Source organism: Erigeron canadensis, chromosome 3 (genome assembly GCF_010389155.1).
Source record: "Erigeron canadensis isolate Cc75 chromosome 3, C_canadensis_v1, whole genome shotgun sequence".
Lineage (NCBI taxonomy): Eukaryota > Viridiplantae > Streptophyta > Magnoliopsida > Asterales > Asteraceae > Erigeron > Erigeron canadensis.
In genome coordinates, this window is record NC_057763.1 from 39,408,821 (window position 1) to 39,429,705 (window position 20,885).

At 33.3% G+C, this 20,885-nt stretch overlaps 3 protein-coding genes across 4 annotated transcripts; 2 read left to right on the forward strand and 1 right to left on the reverse strand.

The window, feature by feature from the left end:
• The first annotated feature begins 4,127 nt into the window (after positions 1 to 4,127).
• LOC122591104 (UDP-glucuronic acid decarboxylase 2-like) lies at positions 4,128 to 7,933 on the forward strand. The gene is made up of 7 exons (XM_043763309.1): positions 4,128 to 4,879; positions 5,044 to 5,191; positions 5,653 to 5,732; positions 6,679 to 6,762; positions 6,846 to 6,920; positions 7,038 to 7,130; positions 7,398 to 7,933. Exons 1-7 carry the CDS (start codon positions 4,268 to 4,270, stop codon positions 7,614 to 7,616), a joined length of 1,311 nt encoding a protein of 436 aa, XP_043619244.1. The 5' UTR covers positions 4,128 to 4,267; the 3' UTR covers positions 7,617 to 7,933.
• A 3,266-nt stretch (positions 7,934 to 11,199) lies between these two features.
• Positions 11,200 to 15,263, forward strand: LOC122591105 (small nuclear ribonucleoprotein Sm D2). The gene is made up of 7 exons (XM_043763310.1): positions 11,200 to 11,312; positions 11,458 to 11,493; positions 11,625 to 11,649; positions 11,797 to 11,871; positions 11,992 to 12,096; positions 12,193 to 12,312; positions 14,982 to 15,263. Exons 2-6 carry the CDS (start codon positions 11,489 to 11,491, stop codon positions 12,307 to 12,309), a joined length of 327 nt encoding a protein of 108 aa, XP_043619245.1. The 5' UTR covers positions 11,200 to 11,312; positions 11,458 to 11,488; the 3' UTR covers positions 12,310 to 12,312; positions 14,982 to 15,263.
• A 591-nt stretch (positions 15,264 to 15,854) lies between these two features.
• On the reverse strand, positions 15,855 to 20,731 carry LOC122593200 (caffeoylshikimate esterase-like). Of its 2 annotated transcripts, none has more exons than XM_043765574.1 (8): positions 20,586 to 20,731; positions 20,196 to 20,286; positions 19,834 to 19,866; positions 17,094 to 17,240; positions 16,878 to 17,008; positions 16,643 to 16,780; positions 16,465 to 16,563; positions 15,855 to 16,344 (listed from the first exon to the last, which is right to left on the reverse strand). In XM_043765574.1, exons 1-8 carry the CDS (start codon positions 20,604 to 20,606, stop codon positions 15,961 to 15,963), a joined length of 1,044 nt encoding a protein of 347 aa, XP_043621509.1. In that variant the 5' UTR covers positions 20,607 to 20,731; the 3' UTR covers positions 15,855 to 15,960. The 2 variants fall into 2 exon arrangements, with proteins under 2 accessions (XP_043621509.1, XP_043621508.1); XM_043765573.1 differs by having other exon boundaries at positions 20,559 to 20,731.
• Positions 20,732 to 20,885: the final 154 nt, after the last annotated feature.

The window sequence follows — 20,885 nt, forward strand, 5'->3', positions numbered from 1 at the left end:
ATTACGCAGTGTACTATTATATTATGCAGGATTTGTTGTAGGTAACTAAAATTTGTTATAGCAATATCATTTCTTTATCTCATATATAAACTATTTTTTGATTAATATGGTTTTGGCGTGGTTAATTCAAAATTTTGAGACAAATTAATGCCGAAAGTATTTGGATTGAAAGTTGAAACATAGAGAGTACAACTAAATTATAACTTCATTTCATCTTTAATTAACATTAGTAGACGCAACATGTTCGATTAATGCTAAACTAACTGATTAACATACTACATATCCGATTATATATACTTTTTAGTTTCATAAGTAGTAAAAAAAAAAATCAATCATCTTAATTCATAAGTCTAAGAATCTTCTTAGTTTATAAGATGATAACATGTAAATATTCAAGCGGTAAAATTAAGAAAAAGATTAAGTGAAATTCACCTTTTATATTCATATGATTTTATGAGAATTTTCAAGCAAACGAAAAAGAGTCTTAATCATTTTCAAAAATAAAATAATGAATTCCTTTAAGAAAGGAACAAAAAATACTCGGTAGTACATTGTAAAATGTGATTAAAGAGAAAGTACAAGAAATGATGGGATTATATATGGTCACAACTCACAAAATGATTAATCGTTTGCTTCTATATGAATTAATTCATTAAACCGTTGGAATTGCGTATATAAGGCTCCCGACTTCGAGCAACCCCATTATTTCAACTCAGTGCGGGCACTTAAACCATATGTTCACAAATGATATAAATATATAATATGTTGGTTAAAACTTTTATAATAATAACTCGAGTACATTCACAAATCGTCGTCTGTGGTTTGCCTTTTGATCTTTGTTTCTTTTTTACCGCCCGTATATGTACTCTATTTTGAATCACCGCTTGTCCCCTCCATCGTAGTACATTAATTTTGCTCCGTAAATCCTTGTGTTGAGGGTAAAATGACCTTTTTTCTAATAACTAAAACCAAAACCACCTTACCAGCCTTTTTTATATTTTAGTTTAATAAAACCATGACCTTGTAAACTAAATAATAAAAAATTAGATAAAATCTTGTATACCAAAACAACCACATCGGTTAGGATACTTTCATATGTAGAACCATAATGTTTTAGACTAAAAACAAATAAAAGAAATTGAAATTCTATATTTTGTTTTTTGTGAAAGATTAAGAATGTGTCTAAGATCCATGATAGATTGATAGGTGCATGTACAAGTTAGAGTTTGACTTTCTAGGAACGGAGTCAAAATTACTCAAAGGTCACTGCCAAACCACCTTTGAGTGAGATCGCCAACTTCTAATCCAACATTTTAAAAATCCACATGAAAAATGAAATAGTCATTTTCAAACCATTGGCGGATCCACCTTTAGACTAAGGGGTTCACATGACCCTCCTTGCAAAATAAATATTTTTAGAGAGGTATTGTAAATTTAACAAGGACCCTCCTTCCAAAATGTAAAGGAACCTCCTCAAAAAAATAACCAGTAAAAAAAACCTTAATCTTTGTTTTTAACGGTGGATTCTGACTTTGAGTTTCAAATAAACATTTGTCGGTTTGCCTCTATTTCTCTTTAAACCATTTAACACTTTAATATGGTAGATATTACCCTTTACTTATCATATGTTCGTTCTTTTAAAAATAAAAAGATTGCCACTGTTTTATGTCTTTCAACATATCCATGTTTGTGAGTTGATAAAATTTGTAGGTTTATATAATTAATTAGTTTTTGATATTTATATATGCTTATTGTAGAATGTTAGTTATGACATCTTAATAATAGCAGATATTCAACCTCTATATAATTATTATCCTTTAAACATCATAGACATATCCTAATACTAATTACTATATCTGTATTTTTAAACTCAACTAAACCGACCCGACCCTTTTTAACGTAGCCCCAAGTCGACCCTTGACAAGGACCCTCCTAAGCTAAAATCCTAGATCCACCACTGTTTCAAACTGTTGGAAATGATATCTTCAGCTAAAGTTATAAATCGGAAAAGACTTTATACCCGATCGTTTTTCAAGAATAAGTCTCATGTAACAAGCATAAGTATTTAGATACTACTTATGTAAGGATGATATGGTAATTCTAAATCTGGACCCGATTAAAATTCTCAATTCAAATCCAAACATGGACTGATAATCCCCTGTTTACTTACTAACCGTTAAATAACGGGTTTCCTAGAATCTGTTATTATTATTATTATTTTTTAATTTTTTTCATAAACATCACTTTCATTAAAAATTTTATAAAATTTACAAGAAATTATAAGGGAGCCGCGAGAAACAACATTGGCGATAGTTGGTAGTTATTATTAGTTAATTTAAATTTCTTTTACTTTTTTCATGAACAACGATAGTTGGTAGTTAGTAGTTACCGTTCGAGACATCACATTGACATCCAATTAACAGTATGCGGAGCTCGTAGCATGCATACTTGGGATAAAACCCGTGAGAAAATCCTCTTGATAATCCACTCTTACAAATGAAAGAAGTGAAATTCGAATTTTTATGGATTTTTCAAAGTCTATAACTTTTAAATTCCTTTACTTACGATAAGCTTTGTGGACAATGAACATGTTAAGTTACATAAGCTTCTTGGGTCAAAGTTATTTACAATTTTTTTTTTATTAGCAATTTTTTTTAATTATTTTTTGATTTTTTTCAAAATAAATGAATATAACGTGATTAAATTTGTGTTGCAGCTATTTAATATGATTAGAGAAATACATACCTCTTTTATCATGGTGCTAAGAACGCTTCAATGTTAATATTTTTAAAGTTTTTTTTTTTTTTTTTTTTTATCAAATACTTATTACAAAAAAAGATTTATAAGGTTTTTTCTCTAATGATAAATTTTAGAAAGAGTCTTTGAAATATTTTTTCTTAATATAGTTTTTTAAAAAAATACTTCTCTAAAAACTTGAAATTTTTTAAGTCATTTCATAAAAAGATTTTACTATAAATCTGCTGACAATTAGAATTTATTCTTTTTTATCAATTTTTTCATAGGTTAATAAACGAGATGCAAAGGTTTGGGATGAGACTAAACACTGAGCTTGCTTAAAGAATAATCGTCAGTGTTTACGAATTTGGTCTTTATCTAATTTGAAAAAAAAATGTTGTTTAAGTTGAAATGACAAAATTGAGCATCATGTGACTTGTACTCGGAAAGTTAATGATACAGTCATACGGATGATTGGATTTTACAAAAGTTTGACCACATGGATGAAAAAACTCAAAGTTAATCGAAGCCATTTCTTTGAGAATTATGGGCGAAAATTATATTTAATTCTTTTATTTTATTTATATTTTAATCATAGGGCCACTCAAAAAAAATTTTGGACTGTAAATTTAGACTCTGCTTCATGTCTCTTCATATATCCAATTATAATTTCAGGAAAAACTCATCATGAGAAAACTATGTTTCAATTCCTAAAAATATTATACTCATACCAAAATTTAAACTCAAAAACCTCTACTGCCTTATATGAATCATCTATAAATGATTTGGCAGGGCCACTCAATTAAATCAAGACAAAACATATACAAATGTCGAAAGTTTCGGCAACTCCCTCCTAATTAGCACCTACCGTTTACTTTTAAGACATTACACACTCACACACATAAGGCCGATTTCGTAAATATACACAAATATTTTATTTTTCCAATCACAATCATATAACGAATTTACTCCTACTTTTTTTACATCAGATAGAATTAGTGTCTTAATTTTTTTTTTTTTACATATATGTAAGAAAAGTTAATTATTATTTGTATATGATAATTGTACAATTTAAATAACTTATATTTCAAGTATAGGCACAAATTTGTAGGGCGTATTTCCTATTTGAAATAAACATTTGTATTTTGAGTGAACTTTTTAGTACGGACTTAGTTAAGACAACATATGCTAGACCTCCCGTTGTCGAATCGCGACACGAAATTTTAAAGGAAATTCACCTTTGGAAAAATATAAAAAACTTATAATGATGAACTGAAAATAAGTAGACAATTATATAAAAATAGAAAGTCGGATAATAAATCTGATGGCGAAAAGATATATAAGATCTTGAACCACCATATTAGTACTCATACAGAATAGTATATGTACGTACTCCCCTCCATCTCCTTTCCACCTTCTCACCACTTCCTTCATCTCTATTCTATATTTCTGTTCTATATATACACATTGTACTAGACTAGATTGCTAGAATTAAAACATTATAGAAAGAACAAAATTAAAACCAATAAACATGGCATCTGAATTAACATACAGACGCCACGAAGAAACAGTAGAAGAAGCTCAAAAAAGTTCCTACTCTCCAAAATCCAACAAACCATTACTCCCAATAACCATGCCTTACGTTGTTAGCTACATTTTTCGCGAGCAACGTCTTATATTCGTTGTCATCGGCATCGCCATCGCCACCATCATATTCGCACTACTTCCATCCACACCCCACAACACCAATATTATTACTCCATACACCGCCCACCATTCATCCGAATCAATCCAAATAACTCGATCCGTTTATCCGACTGGGTTCGAATCATCGTTTAATCTAGGAGGAAAAATTCCGCTAGGATTGAAACGAAAAGGGCTAAGGATTGTGGTTACGGGTGGGGCTGGTTTTGTTGGGAGCCATCTTGTGGACAGATTGATGGCTAGAGGAGATAGTGTGATTGTAGTTGATAATTTCTTTACTGGGAATAAAGATAATGTGATGCATCATTTTGGTAATCCGAGATTCGAGCTGATTCGACACGACGTCGTTGAGCCTTTGTTACTTGAAGTTGATCAGATTTATCATCTAGCTTGCCCTGCTTCCCCTGTTCATTACAAGTTTAACCCCGTCAAAACCATTATATCCTTAATTACTACTACTTCAATTAATGACTTTACATTTGTTTCATTATTTATTGATAATCTTATAATATCTATCACTATATCTTTTTTTTTTTTTTTTAATTCTTGTTAGAATATTTGTGTAGAATGAATTATTGTATATCCTTGACTCGATGAGATTACAAGACGAATGTGGTAGGGACATTGAACATGTTAGGATTGGCAAAAAGAGTTGGTGCGAGGTTCTTGCTAACGAGTACTAGTGAGGTGTATGGTGATCCGTTGCAACATCCCCAAGTCGAGACCTATTGGGGAAATGTCAATCCTATTGGTTTGTACTCTATATTTACTCTATTCATTATTACATGTTACGTAGTACATATTGTTTTTAGTACACTAGAAAATTACTTTGTACACGTAAAAAATACAAAATTTACCACATCAAGTTGTGTGTAGTTCACATGTAGACATACACGATTAGGCCAAGGGTTCAGAAAGAATACTCATTTAGATTAGATAACTTAAACAATAAATTCTCATTGGTTTAGAGTAATCTACAAATGAGGTTTAATTTTGGGTTTAAAAATCATGGTCAACTATTGCACCACCAAATGTGGGTCTGAGATTAGCTAGTGTTTGAATATCTGATGATTATTTGGTAAATAATAAATAATAAAATACGAGTAAAATGGGGTGGCGTGGGGTGGGGGAGATCTGAATGAGTAAATATGTTGAGGAAAAAGACAAAAGAAAGAAAAAAGATCTGACAAAGAATTGGTGGGTGGGTGACAGGTGTAAGAAGCTGCTACGATGAAGGAAAGCGAACGGCAGAAACGTTGACCATGGACTACCATAGAGGTGCTGGAGTCGAGGTGCGCATTACCATTACTTTCCTACGTACCTTCATTTACACTCGATCCATTTTCTTTTCGTCATCTTAATAAAACTAACATGTTTCTTTCTTACTACTCGTATATTTTTTTTTAATATTTATATATAAGTATAAAATAAAATTGGGTTTGGTGGTATTTTTTATATAAAGTATATTTTTTTATATATAATTAAACCTAATTACTGAGTAGTTCGTAAGGTTTTACTTATCCAAAAGTGACGGAATCATAAAGATGATTTATTTTTTAGAATAAGGTAGTGTCAAAAAGACTTAAAAGGGTCAACAAAATAAGTATGCACGTATTTTTCTTCAGTAAAGCAATGTGTTTCCCTAATTTGATCATTTACCAAACTTTAGTGTTTGGCGTTTTCTGAAACATTATTTGTTCTCCCCTATAAATCCAAAATCATAGCTCAAAAAGTTTGTTGCACTGTTAAAACGTTATTATGTGGCCGGGCAGCCAGGTTGGGACTAGGAAAGAAAAAGAAAAACGCATATAAACAAATTTCTTAGTGGAATAAAACCAAAGGGGCTGGGCTGGTTTGTTTTTGGGCGTTTTTTTTTTCATATAGAATTTTGTTTTCAGGATACGACTCACACACATAAAATTCTTTTTGGAATTTTGTTGTCAATAAGTGAACAATCATAACAACGACGGGGTAGAGGTATTTATTTAACTGATGTATGTACAAATATGAAATACATCGATGTTGTTATTAACTGTCAAAGCAAAAAACAAAAAAAACACTGTAGTACAAATATGAAATATACAAATTGTCTTTTTATGAAAAAATATTCAAAGAAATTTGAAAACTTAATTAAAGATTCATTGATGACTTGTATGCATGTTGGTTTAGAAAAGAAATTTTGATATGGTAGTTTCATTTGTTCAAAAAAAAAAAAAAAAGTGACATGTATGATTGTAGGTGAGGATTGCGAGGATATTCAATACATATGGTCCTAGGATGTGTATTGACGATGGTCGTGTCGTTAGTAACTTTGTTGCCCAGGTGAGCTCTTCTCCCTTACCTGGCCTTTTGGTTCCATTTATCACTTTCAACCAATTTCTGATACACAAATGCTAACAATGTAGGCACTTAGAAAGGAGCCACTTACTGTTTATGGTGATGGCAAGCAAACAAGGAGTTTCCAATATGTTTCTGACTTGGTTAGTACTAGTACTGTTCTTCTATCTTATAGTTTGTCGTTTCTTGGATCTAAAGAGTGGGCAGATGGAACTTTTGTCCCGAATACTGATTTTATATAATTTGTTTGAAATTAAAAGGTGGAAGGTCTAATGCGATTGATGGAAGGCGAACATGTTGGGCCTTTCAATCTTGGAAACCCTGGTGAATTCACCATGCTTGAACTTGCCCAGGTACCTGTCATTTTCGTTATGCATTCAAACCAATGTGTTTATCAAGTTATGGTGCTAGTCTAATACGGATCGAGTATAACATTTTCAACTTCTTTTTGACCTCAAGTGATTGACAATAACCATTTTAATTAGATAAATGATAATCATAGCAAAAGCAAATTTATCCTCCCTTGGTCCAATAATTTTGGGAATTTAAACATACAGTATTCAGTATTGTGCATAAATATCATATGTGTGCTCATTTTGGCTATTTACGATTGGTGACAGGTCGTGCAAGAGACGATAGACCCTAACGCAAAAATAGAGTTCAGGGAAAACACAGAAGACGACCCACACAAAAGGAAGCCGGATATCACCAAGGCTAAAGAACTTTTAGGATGGAAGCCCAAGGTGTCTCTTCGCAAAGGACTGCCCATGATGGTTTCTGACTTCAGGCAGCGTATTTTTGGTGATCAAAAGGACAGTGCCACCAAAACCACTGCATAGTCAGCGGGCTTTGTATACAGTAAAGAAAGCAGCTACATTTTGAATCAGTTCTCGCCGGTTGTTTAGGGTTGAACCTGTTATATTTACGTTTGATTTATTAATCTTTTGGATTGTGGATAGGGAACGAGTCTGATTTTACTTGTACCGAGATTAGTTGTAAGCAGAATCCCAAATTTTACTTTTTGAGTGCAGGTGCACCACAACGGCACCAATATGATAGATTATGTGGGAGCCCTTGTATGCTATTTGACGAGTTTCTAGAGATATCTTGGTTACCCTTTTATCTAAATCAATGTTTAATACTATATCATGTCTCACGGCTGTGTTTGCACGAACAATGCAAGACTAACATTGACTTTGTTTCAAAATCAAAGGGTTGTCCAGTGGTTTTTGAGGTAAGCCTTACACCAAAGGTCATTTGCCTGATATATATAAATATGGTCTAACAAAGTCTAAAACATTACAAAATGGGAGAAACTATATCCAAGTTGTGCATAATTCCTCACTATAACGAGTTTTACATTATGTGGCACCTAGGCATTACTATAATATGTATCCCTTTCGATCATGGTCGAACCTACTTTTATGCGTTACCAACATACTTAAAGTGTAGGAGTATTGAGGAGGTACCTCATTAACTAAAATGAGAACAAACTCTGAATCGATCACGCATACTAATATGAAGTTTGAATAAATTCAAGACCTGTTTTATTATCTTAGCTAGCATTCACCCGCCCAAGCTACAAAAAAAACACACTCATACACATATTACGCATTGTAACCGACTGTCTAACTAACTCTAATTATGTGATAACGACTTAGATTAGTACGTTGGTTCTGCATCTGAGTTCTAAACTTATTTAAATCTGAAGTAATTATACAGTAGAGTACTTCAATAATCTTGCTCAAGTTGAGATGATCAAAAGCTGGGACTCCCACGTCCCAACTCGAGTAGGTTAACTTGATCTCTGATAAAATGACAATCACTTGTATATGTTTGGTTATGGTATTAAACTCTAGTTAGCAGTAGCACCATCAATGTTAGCAGTAGCACCACTAATTTGTCAACAAATCAATGTCATTACCATGAATCGAGCTACGTTGAATAACAAGTCAACCACCACAACTCAAATTTTTGACCTGCGAGAGATAAAAGATTAATTGGCCCAACAGTATCCATTATCATGTTTGAAACTTTGAATCATCAAATGCATCCGAATTATTTAAGGCACAAAAAGTTGATAAAACCGTAAATAAGTACCTAATAAATAGACAATTTTAGCACATGAATATTCTGAATGATATTCAAAGGAGTCCCCGCTTGATACAAATATGAAGAGATGGTCATTTACGACGCTCCCGATGGTGATGGTATGTCAGTTGTGTCACATCATCACGCATTAAAAGTTAGAAGTTCTAAAGTGACACATTTTTACCATCAGCATCTCATCATTTAACCTTTTTATTGTTAACACACTAAAATGAACAGCATTATCCTTAAAAATAACGGATGAAGATTCCCTAAAGCTAGAAATAACTTTAGGGGTAAATCAATCTTGACTTTTAGATCAAAATCAAAGGTCAAGATCCAAATACCATCTTTGAATCTTGATCCTTGATTTTAATTAAGGGTCAAGATTAACAACTTTACCCCTAAAATTTTTAACTTTAGGGAATCCCCATCCAAAAATAACATATTGACCTAGAAAAAACCTTAAGTATGTAACAGAATATTCCATCATTTGATTTTGCCCCGTCAAGATACAAATTTATCTCTAAAACATGTCCCATTTTGAATTTGAATCACCATCAAGACCAGATCAGTCCAAATCGAACTTGAATCTAACATAACATCACTGCCTCTAGATAAGTGTAAACGGTGGCGTCAATGGAGTTGGTGGCCCATTGGTAAGGTCTTTGACCTTGGAAAAATCCACCTGGGTTCGAGTCCCACTTCTCACATTTGTGAGGGTGGATTAATAGGGGTTTTTCGAAAGTCCTGGTTTTCAAGCATACGTGTAATTTAAGACTATGAGTAGAATAGAATATCGTTTAAAAAAAAGTGTAAACGGTGGTCGCTGGTTTTCATCAGCATATATTTTCCAAAAAGATGCAACTTATACACTTCATTAAAAAAAAAAATTTAGCATCGTTTGTCGCTTAAATCCATGCAACAACAAAGATAAAACGGTTGGATGTGACCCAAGAACTCCTCCTGTTCTCGTCGTCTAACCGGCGACGGAAACAAAAAAATTATATGACGTAATGGTGACAGTGGTGTAGAGTCGGTCTTTATGTATTATGGGGTCAAACAGCTACTTTGGGCCCTCAAAACTACAAGGCCACTAATTTTTGTATATTGTGGACTTAAGGTTTATAATTATGCTAATATTATACTCCCTCTGTCCCAATTTAAATGTCATGTTGACTAACTTTGACCGTAAATAACTTTGTTTGTACTATATAGTAGTTGATGAAACTTATATGAACGAAAAGTACATTAAAAACTCAATCCATTCATATGTTTTATATCAAGTGTTACATGACACAAACAAAGTTATTTACGGTCAAAGTTAGTCAACGTGACATTTAAATTGGGACGGAGGGAGTACTATATAATAAGAAATAGGCCCTAACCTTTGACAAAAGAAATAAACGGATAGCAAAATTAAAATATGGGACGAAAAGAGAGTATTAAACCGGCGCTAAAAACCCTAAACTCTTCTTGAGAAATGAACTCTGTCTATTTCTCTCTCATATATGATGGCAATTTTCACTTTTTATGATGAAATCGAAAAGACTTCATTCTCCAACGTTCTTATGCTCGAAAATTTATATATAATATTGGGTAAGTAGTAAGTTTAATTATTGATGTTCTTATCATATTATGCGCCGAAAAATCATTCAATAATCTAATGTTTTTTAACTTCTTTAGGAGCAAAAGCCAACAAGATCAGGAGAATGCTTGGCAGCAAGACGAACAATATGCAGAAGTAGCATACGACTAACAAAGACCAGCATAAGGTAGAAGAAGCAGACGACCAACACGACCAGGAGCAGAAGGCAGGAAGGTCAGGAGAAGACAGAATGAGCAGCCAAATTAGTAGGAGGCACCTTTTTTTTTCTTTCTTTGTCTACTTTACTCGATATGCTAATAAACTAGCCCCCAAACGTAATCTCATTTAAGGCCACCAAAAAACTTGAGTCGAGACTACAGTGGTGTTGCTTAAGTTACGATACACTTCGACTAGGATCGTTAAGAGCAACTTTAAAGATAACCTCGTAATAAATGGAAATGATAAAGATACCCTTGTAACTTACTTCTTCTTTATTATTATTATTATTATTATTATTTTCCTGTTATTTTTTTCTCCGAGCATTCAATGATTCAGTCAGTATATGACATCAGAATAATCTCATTGTATAATGGTGAAATATTGTAGATAACAAAATGTTGACCAAGATTTTATTACAAGTATTCGGACGAAAAACCCTAAGACTCGTCATCTATGAGAATCAAACTTAAAATTTTAGGTAAAATCGGGTTCTCTTATGTGGTGTTATTTTCAGCAAACTAAAACCCTGGATTTAAAACCCAAATCACATCTTCTTCTCTATAAATATATAACAACACATAGTGTTCAGACGGCACGCCAAGATCTTCTTCTACAGTCTCCTGCTCCGTATTCCGACCGGGTACACTCTTCATATCAGCCCTCCCAAATATAACTTTCGACTTCCCAAATTCCTATATATATATATATATATATATATATATAGATGAATTTACACTTCATTCGATAACCCTAAACCCTAACTTTTTTTCTTATTATTCTTTCAGATTACATCTTTCGCTCCAGCTTACATACAACATGAGGTAATAGTTCATATTATACATAATTATACATACATATATAGGACTTTTTAGCAAACCCTAAAATTCGCCCCCTTTTTTTATTATTATTTTTTTACACTTTGGTACTTATAATTATTATTTTTTGTTTGCAGTCGACCAATGGAAGAGGATGCTCCTGTAAGTATTTTTTAAAAAAAAAAAATCTAAATATGTTTATTATAGCTACAATTGTTATTTTGTATAAACTACGCATACGTTGTCGAATTCTTTAAATTTTGTTTTCGCTTTAGATAGACAGTTATATTATATTATGATATATTGCAGGTTAAGAATGAGGAAGAGGAGTTCAACACTGGGCCTCTCTCTGTCTTGATGATGAGTGTTAAGAATAACACACAGGTTACTTATGTTTCCATACATTCATTATTTATATATACTCTATATGATTTCCTTACAAATTCAATAGTCTATTTGATTGTAATTTTAACAGTTTTCTGTCTCATTGTGTTGTACATACAGGTTCTTATTAACTGCAGGAACAATAAGAAGCTTTTAGGTCGTGTTAGGGCATTCGATCGACACTGCAACATGGTCCTTGAGAACGTTAGAGAGATGTGGACCGAGGTTGGTTTTTGTCACCAGAACGACTTGTTTAGTAGTTATTTAGCTTGGTTTCTTGTATAATGCATTTTTTTGATTTTTGGGTTTTGTGTATGTCAGGTGCCGAAAACAGGAAAAGGGAAGAAGAAAGCTCTTCCGGTGAACAAGGATAGGTTTATTAGCAAGATGTTTCTCCGAGGCGATTCGGTCATCATTGTGCTTAGAAACCCCAAGTGATTGGTATCATTCTCCGTTCTTTTTATTTTAAGTTTTGAACAAGATGTACAAAATAAAAACCAGATACATTTAGGGGGAAATACAGAAAACTTTAAGTAATTAGATTGATCTGTGCTACATTAAGGTGAGTGTAAGTGTGTGTGTTTGTGCTTTACAGAATGATATGAGAACTAGGAACTTCTGATTCCATAGCATCCACATTATTGATTTTAAGCATCAGTGCGAACTATATGAGCAGGGTGTGATGTTGTTTGCCATGTGCACTTAGGAATTAATATATGATGAAGTTTGCACTTATCAGTTGATAGTCATTAGGGTTTTGCGAGTTGCATTTTGATGCTTAGTTATTTGGGTACCTTTTTATGCGGCATTGGATTTCAATTGTGCCATGGTATTTATGACGGTTGATTCTATACCACTATGGTACTTTAAGTTAAGATGGATACTAGATTAAGATAGAGGGAGTAGCTTTCTTTAATCTTTATACTAAACTTGGTTTTAAATGGCGATAGGCGCACAAAAGCGTCAGGGTCCATTTCCAAAATGAAAAGGCAAAAGCAGTGGGTTTTTCGTATGGGAGGCGTACACTTTTGACACAAAATTTATACATTATTTATATAGTATCTACAAGTTATAACACATAAAGTACTAAAACACCTTCATATATACATGTAAAACACCTTTTAAGTAGCAAAAACACCTTTATGTAACAAAACAATCTAGTATTCAAGTTTCATGGCAAAAAGTCGTGTGCAAAACAGCTGACTGTACAACAAGCGCATGGATTTTGACCCAAAGCGACAACAGCTGAGCCTTAGGTCGCCTTGGGCTTAAGCGAGCCTTAGGCGTGCTTTTTAAAACCAAGGTACTAAATAGATATCAGGTGGTTCTGTATAATACCAGAAAGTGTTTTGGGGATTGGGGTGCTAATGCGACTTCATTTCTCCAATAATGACTCGGATCCTTGGTTTAAATAGGTGATAGGCGCTCTGAGGTCTTGAGGGTCAAAAAAGCCTAGGGGTTGGTGCCTCGCGCAAAAGAGATTCATTTTTTGGCTAGGTACTTGTATCAACCCTACATTCCATATTCTACAAATCAAATGCTTTAAACATGCTTAGAAGTCATTGCTATACAACAAAATACAAAATACTGTATATGGGGAAAGATTAGTGCGTAGGCGGTGCTTACTCTCCGTGTAGCAGCGTCATAAGTAACATTGGCGCATGATTAGCGGCTGGGCTATTTCTTTAGTGCCTAGGTAGCGTCTTTTCAACCCAAGCTCAGATCACAGTAGGGCTGCAAATGAACCCTGCTGAGCTTGGGCTTGACACGAAAGCCTTAACAGAAGGTCAATCTTAAATTAAAGACCTTCATGAGGCTGGCTTGGGCTTGGCTTGTGGAAGACTCAGTTGATGAAGCTCGAATTGAGACTATAAGTAGCTCGAAAATATTAATTAGGCTCTGTTTATCAAGCTCTATTCAAAAACTCACAATGGTTAAACCTGAATGAGCCCAAGTTAAGTTGTGCTCAAATATTCAATAAGTTAACGTCTTAATTGCACCTCTTATTTTTGTTGTTAATCATGGGTGTCCTACTCGCTTTGCGAGCAGACTAATCTCAAGAGCCGACTCACTTTGCGATCCCAGTGTTGGAAAAGGTGAGCCTCTGTGGCCACTAGGTAGTTGCCGCCTCATACACGTACAATAGCACAAGAATTTAGGGCTGAATTCTTATAAGCTGCAACACAGCTCATGGTAGATTTTGAGCTCACACTCTATTTGATCTCGAATAACTTGATTATAGTTTCACTTGATTTCAGGCTTTAGTCAAATAGCACATAAGTTATAGTCATTCAATAGCCCAGGACATAATTTTTTAGGTGTGTAATCCATGTTCATGCTTTTTGCCATTTTAGTTGATCGTTGAAAAGTCTTACACTTATCAATCTTTGGTTCTGATGTCAATCATTGATTTTGATGTCATACGTAGAGAGGGAGTGAAATGCAAAGAACGTAAGCTACATACAAGTTGGTAAATGCTGTTAGATTTCGTAGCAATATAACAATAGTGGTGCTGTTTTAGCAAACTGATGATGTATGGTGGAACCACAAGTTGGGGATTTTGAAATTTGAAGAATATGGTGGGCTATAGATGTGGATAGGATCAAAGAGCCCAAAAAATGGTGATGGTATGTCAGTTGTGTCATATCAACGCGTGTTAAGTTAGAAGTTTTAATCTGACACATCATAAGTAGTGAATAGACGATTTTAGCACATGAAAATTTTTAAATGATATTCAAAGGAGGGCTATAGATGTGATAGGATCATAGAGCCCAGAAGACAAAGACCAAGAACATATATGAAGAGTCTGGGGCTTAACGAAAATCAAAATAACATAGAATGTGGGAATGATTAACTTATTAATTCCAACCTAATGATATTATTAGATATTTGGCCACCAAATTGAAAACAAAGCAACAAAAGCTTAACTTTCCCTGCATGAAAGAATGTACAGTGAAACTCTGGAAGCAATAATCAATTCGCAGAGTGTATAAATGTACAGGGAAATTGTTGTTAAGCTATAACCCAGTCTGCATTCATTTCACAAGTTTGTTATGCTTTTTTTCTCCCGGTATGCATGTGACTAACATAGCAAGTTTTCCCTGTTGCAGTATTTCGTGGATATGGAATTCTGGATCTGTAGTTCTTGGATGGAAATTTGGCTTGTGATGGAAGTAAAATGATGCTAGTAGTGGACTTTCTCATGGTAGTCATTGTATTTCTGTTAAAAAAAAGCTTGGTTTGTACGAGTTTTGTGATTTAGTGAATCCTAAGTCCTAACTTTTCTTTGGTTTACTCTTTATGGAAGGACCAGAGCAATCCTCAACTTGTTCTATCATTGATTGTTGAATGTTACTCTTTTTATGCTATGTATGTGCTTGTTCATCTTTTCATTCCTATGGCGTGTTAAATCTAAGAAGATGCGGGACAGAGATTTTTATTTAATCCTGAAATTTTCAAGAAATTATTTTATTTTTAAGAAGATGCGGGACAGAAATTATTTTTAAATAAACTAAACAAAGACTTGATTTTTTTAGGCTTTCTTATTTCATGAGGTTTTTTTCCCCTTCACAATCAAAACTAAAAGCTTTGCAAAATACATGCGGTATGAAGAGGTTCAATGATATAGAGATGTTCAAAACTAAATGCATTTGAGTAAATATGATAACATCAAATGAATATAGTGGAAACGAATGGATCAAAAGATCTATAACATAGGATGATGATATGGTTTTCCTTTCTTACGGTTTCATGGATATCTCAGAATAAGGTCTAAAACATGGGATGCTGATGTGGTTTTTCTTTCTTTCGGTTTCATGGATAGCAGAATAATGTCTATAACATAGGATGATGATATGCTTTTTCTTCTTTCGGTTTCATTGATAGCAGAATACCGCCCTGACTCTACAGTATCTTAGGTTAATCTAAATTTACATACCGAGTAAACAGTTGTCAGCGGGTTAATATAGTACCAGGATTCTAAATATGAAATCTCATGAAAGTATGTTCCATTATATTTAGTTACCAAGTAATTTATATAGTTCTTGATAGTATCTCATAAACTGAACAAAAATAGTTGGACGGTGGCGGCTACATAGCAGAGTGGTGGTGCATCCGCCGTCCCTTCCACCCACAAAGATAGCTGGAATGAGTCCTATTACGCCGGTTCTTGGTTTCTCCCATTTCTACCATAGGCGAAGCCAACTCTATATCATCAACAGCACTGGCAACATTGTCACTGAATTGCTTGTCGATATAGTCATCATCACACCGCTTGTCGAGCCATGAAATAATGTCACCAAAGACAATATCAATGTTGTGATCCGGCTCACCAGAGGTCAATCCGTGCCACATTCCAGGGTATAGTTTTATGGTCTTGTCTTTGCTGCTGGCTTGATCGTATAGAGCCCGACTCACTTCTGGATCAGTCACTATATCGGCCTCTCCATGTAGCACAAAAAATGGCAATGTCACCTGCACATCACAACTACGCTTTGAAATAAAAGGCCAATAACATGTTTCATACTCACAGAGGCAAGAGTAAGGTATGATACATAATTGACATAAAAAGGTACTTATATAACATAAAATAACCTTGTTTAAGCTGTCTTCGAGACCCATGCTAGTCCTAAGCATCTCAAGAGCCGTTTTGAGCCTAGGTTTTTCTTGATATATCAACTTGTTTGAACGTATCTACACAAATGTTGGAACCATTTGAATATACACATTCAGTGCCATTCTTCAAACTACAAATTCTGAAAAGAGACCTCACCTCTTCTCTTTTGACAGGGTCCTTAAATGCTGCATCAATAACATCTTTTGTAGGCACAATCTTCCATCTTGGTATCACGTCTTCGACCCTTGTCAGCATGTTTATCACCACTGGGTGAGGCTTCACCTTCTCAGATATCTACCAAAATAACACATAACACATAAGCAGTAAAACATGAAGTTTGCCCGGATATATTTCTTTTAAATTTTTTAATTTAATTTAGGCAAAAGTTTACCTTACACATTGGAGCCACAAGAATGGCACCATGCCAAAACGTCGGATCTTTTCTATGTACAAGAAGGGAAACCGCACCACCCATGGACTCGCCATACAAGAACCGACACTTGTTCCTGTAGTCCTCTTGTCCTATGTGGTCCAAGTCATACGCGAAGTTAGTGGTCAGGATGTTATCCGCTTGTCATTGGATGGTATAAAGGAAGAGGAGGTTTACCAGAAATGTACTTAAAGTAATTGGAACAATCATTAACAATGTTGTCAAATTTCTTAATGTAACATCGTGCACCCATGGATCGACCATGCCCTTCATAGTCTATTCCAAAAACAGCATACCCATAGCTCGCGAGCTTGGTACCACATCCTAAAAGTTAAACCAAATTCATCAAATCATTCCTCATATGATTAAGTAAAATTATCAACTAAAGGATTTGAACCAGTGATCATATGATTAACTAAAAACATCAACTAAACGAATTTTAACGAATTTATATCAAGCTTTTCCTTCTACGGTAAGAAACTACTTCTATGTGTTCTTAATGTATAACATCATTTGGTATTTTAGCCAGTAAAAAAGAAAATTTAATTTACAATGACACTTCAACTGATAGTCTACTAACTGAGTAAATCCTTTGCTTATATCAAAGAATCAAAGACAAAAGAGGTTGAACAATAATGTGGTGGACTGGTCACTGGTGGGTGAAAAATTATAGAGGCGTTTGGTAACCACACTAAAAGTGTAATAATACATGTAGGGCCCTTGTCACATATTTTTTCTACCTCTAGCAATAACTCTTTCATACATTGCTTGTTTGATCACCTAATTCAACCAACCAATACTTTACTCCATTTATACCACTTTGATAACTATGGAATAATTATTCTATAATACAAAGTTACCTTTTAATTAATACAAAGTTTCTACATTTTTTTAACGAGAAATTTCTGGCAACATCTATATAACTCTTTGATAACCCTGAATACCTTAAAAGATTGATTTCTAGACTTATATCTTAAAAGATGAAAATCTCTACCAAATAGACTAACTATATATTGGGCAATGTTTGTGCTAGTTCAACAGATATCCAATGTTTTTGTTAACTAATGACAACTATTATGTAACATATATGATATGACAAACGGTAGTCGAGTCCAATTCATGCAAGTTTTAGTGACCTTTATAGCGACCATGTAAGAATAGTTGCTATATTTAGAAACTGACCTGACAAGTTTAACGAATGCAAATGAATTTAAACGGACTTTTGGAACCTAGTAGGTTCACTACCAATAATATAAACGCTTTAAATTATTGTATTTCCTAAGTTAGTTATTACATAACACATATAAAGAATTAATTTTTATTTCAATATACTAATATTTGTAGGCATCGATCATTATTTATTCAATTTCTGTTTGAACAGCTGATCGATGATTAATGTTTGTGGAAAAGGTGTCATATTAAAAGTCTTTAGAAAATAAAAAAGTGTCGTGTTAAATTTGGTCCATAAGTTTGCTTAAAATTTCAACAAAGAAGAACTTATAAGAAATTGAAGGGTCATTAATTTCTGTGTTATATATATCGGCAGTTGGATTTCAACTATCAAAACTGTTAAGCAACATTAATAGCAAAATGGTTATATCATTCATGGTTTCAGTTTGATCTCAAATCAAAGGATAGTAAAAAGAAGGAAAATGCTAAACAAAGCCCTTAAGACTTCACTTAACGTGCATAAAAAGATTGTATATTTTCATATTAAAAATCCGCCCCCTGAATTTTATAGATGTACAAATAATTAATGTACGCAAAATTTAATGTACCGTCTAAAAAAAACAAAAGTTATCTTTCAATATCTTTAAGATGCCTCATAAATACCTCTTAAACTAAACTTAATTTAAATTAATTAATCCAGATATATATTATTTTCTTGGGTTATTAATTTGTGCACTAAGTAAATCAATACATGCAAAGAAAATAATGCATTAATTACTATGAAAAGTATGTAGAAAAGAACATTAATAAAAAGTTGAATTTAAAGTATGTTGAAAAGAACATCAATAAAAAGTTGAATTTAATTAAGGATAGTGATAAATATGCCTAATAATGTGCCTAAAAGTATGCCTAATACATTTAAATTTTGACACATGGATTCCACATATTCTATTTCATGATCTTTATCATTGGATTTGTCACCCCTCCTCATTAGGCATACTTTTAGGCCCATATTTTAGACACATTAATCATTTTCCTTTAATTAATTCAATCGTTTCAACATAAAAATGTAACTGAAACCAAGCAACTTGGTTTGTGCATACATTTAAACTTTTGGGACTTCGGAGTCTCAAAAAATACCATTGGGTGTGTGGTATAAAAAGATCAAAAATCTCAATGATAGTTTCATCTCCCAGAGTCGAATGAAAACACATATGACATCAAAGATCGAAAATTTAATTTAATAATATTAAAAACTCTATATAAAGGAAGTCAAGATCTTGAGGCACATGGCAAGTGGGTTGATATTGTTGATTATGAAAATTATTTTTTTTACATGTATTCAGTCGGTAAATGATATTAGAGAAACTTTACTGTATAATGGTAAAGCCTTGCACGTATGATAGACAATGAGATATTAATCATGGGCCGTTACAAGTATACAGGGAGAAAAACCCCAAAGATTTAACATCCCTAAGGTTCGAATTCAAGACTTTATATAAACCGAGAGTATCTCTAATTAAGTGGAGGTCTATTTCGTTGATCGATGTCAATGGGTACACTTAGTATTTTCAAATGATTTTATAAAACAATTACTCCGTATAAGGTTCACATGTTTTGTACATGTTCACGTGAAAATAGTGGAACATCAATGATCATGAATAATGTTTAAGTTTTTTTCAAAATAACAACTTAATTATTAAAGTGGTATGAAAATGAAATTAATATAAAGGAAAAAAAGTAGTACCTTTCATAAAATCACTGCATTCCATACCATAGCCTGCATAATCAACAATAAAGGTTTCAATAATTAATTTTTTTAGAAAAACAATTAATCTTTAATATATTTGAATATAAAATAGCAAGATAACTTAAGAAGACCATATCAACACTAGACATTAGTCCATTACTATGAGCTAGATGATAATTCAAACCCAATATATCCACACTAGAGATTAGTCACATTACATCGACGCTAAATGATACGAGTAATTCTTAATTACCAAATCGACACTGAACATTACTAAATGATAATTCATTAAACCTATGTTACTAACCCCTCAAAAAATATATATATGTGTGTGTATCAGTGAATGTCAGTATGCGTACCATGGCACAGGAAAACAAGAGCTTTTGGTGAAGAAAGAGGCAGCCATTTGCATGTAAAGAGCTGCACTCCTCTTGAATTCCTTATGTACTCCTGAAAAATTCCACTCATATTCATGAAATCCATCATCATTATAACCAAATTCAATTCACCGACATTTGTAATACACACTACTATTCAACAGATTATTCTTTTACAAAAAAATTGGTAATTAAAAATATCCGAGACCCATTGCCAAAATTAGTTTTTTTATACCAAAAACTTATGGAGCGAATCAATAGAAGATTTGCTTTTTAAGGCAAGTTCATGAAGCCCATATTTGACCTTAATGAAGAACCATGGCAAATAAGAATCAATGTACGTACGTGTATGAAAAGAGAAAGCAAATTAACCTCTTGGTATTCCACTTCCATTGATGATTGTTGTGAAAAATGAGATTTTACAAAAAGTAAGAAAGGGATTTGAGGGTGGTGAATGTGGTTTTTAGGGGGAGGATTATTAATTATCTATATTATCTTTGGTTGTTAGTTTATAGATCAAAGTGGTTTTCTAGAGAAAGTGATGGAATATTAATATACTACACGTAAGAAAGATAGGTTTGAATTCAATTACTCCGTATTTATTTATTTAATGTTTTGGGATGGAGTAAAGAGTGCTATCGTGTACGCGAGGCCCATGCCTTGTAGGCTTGT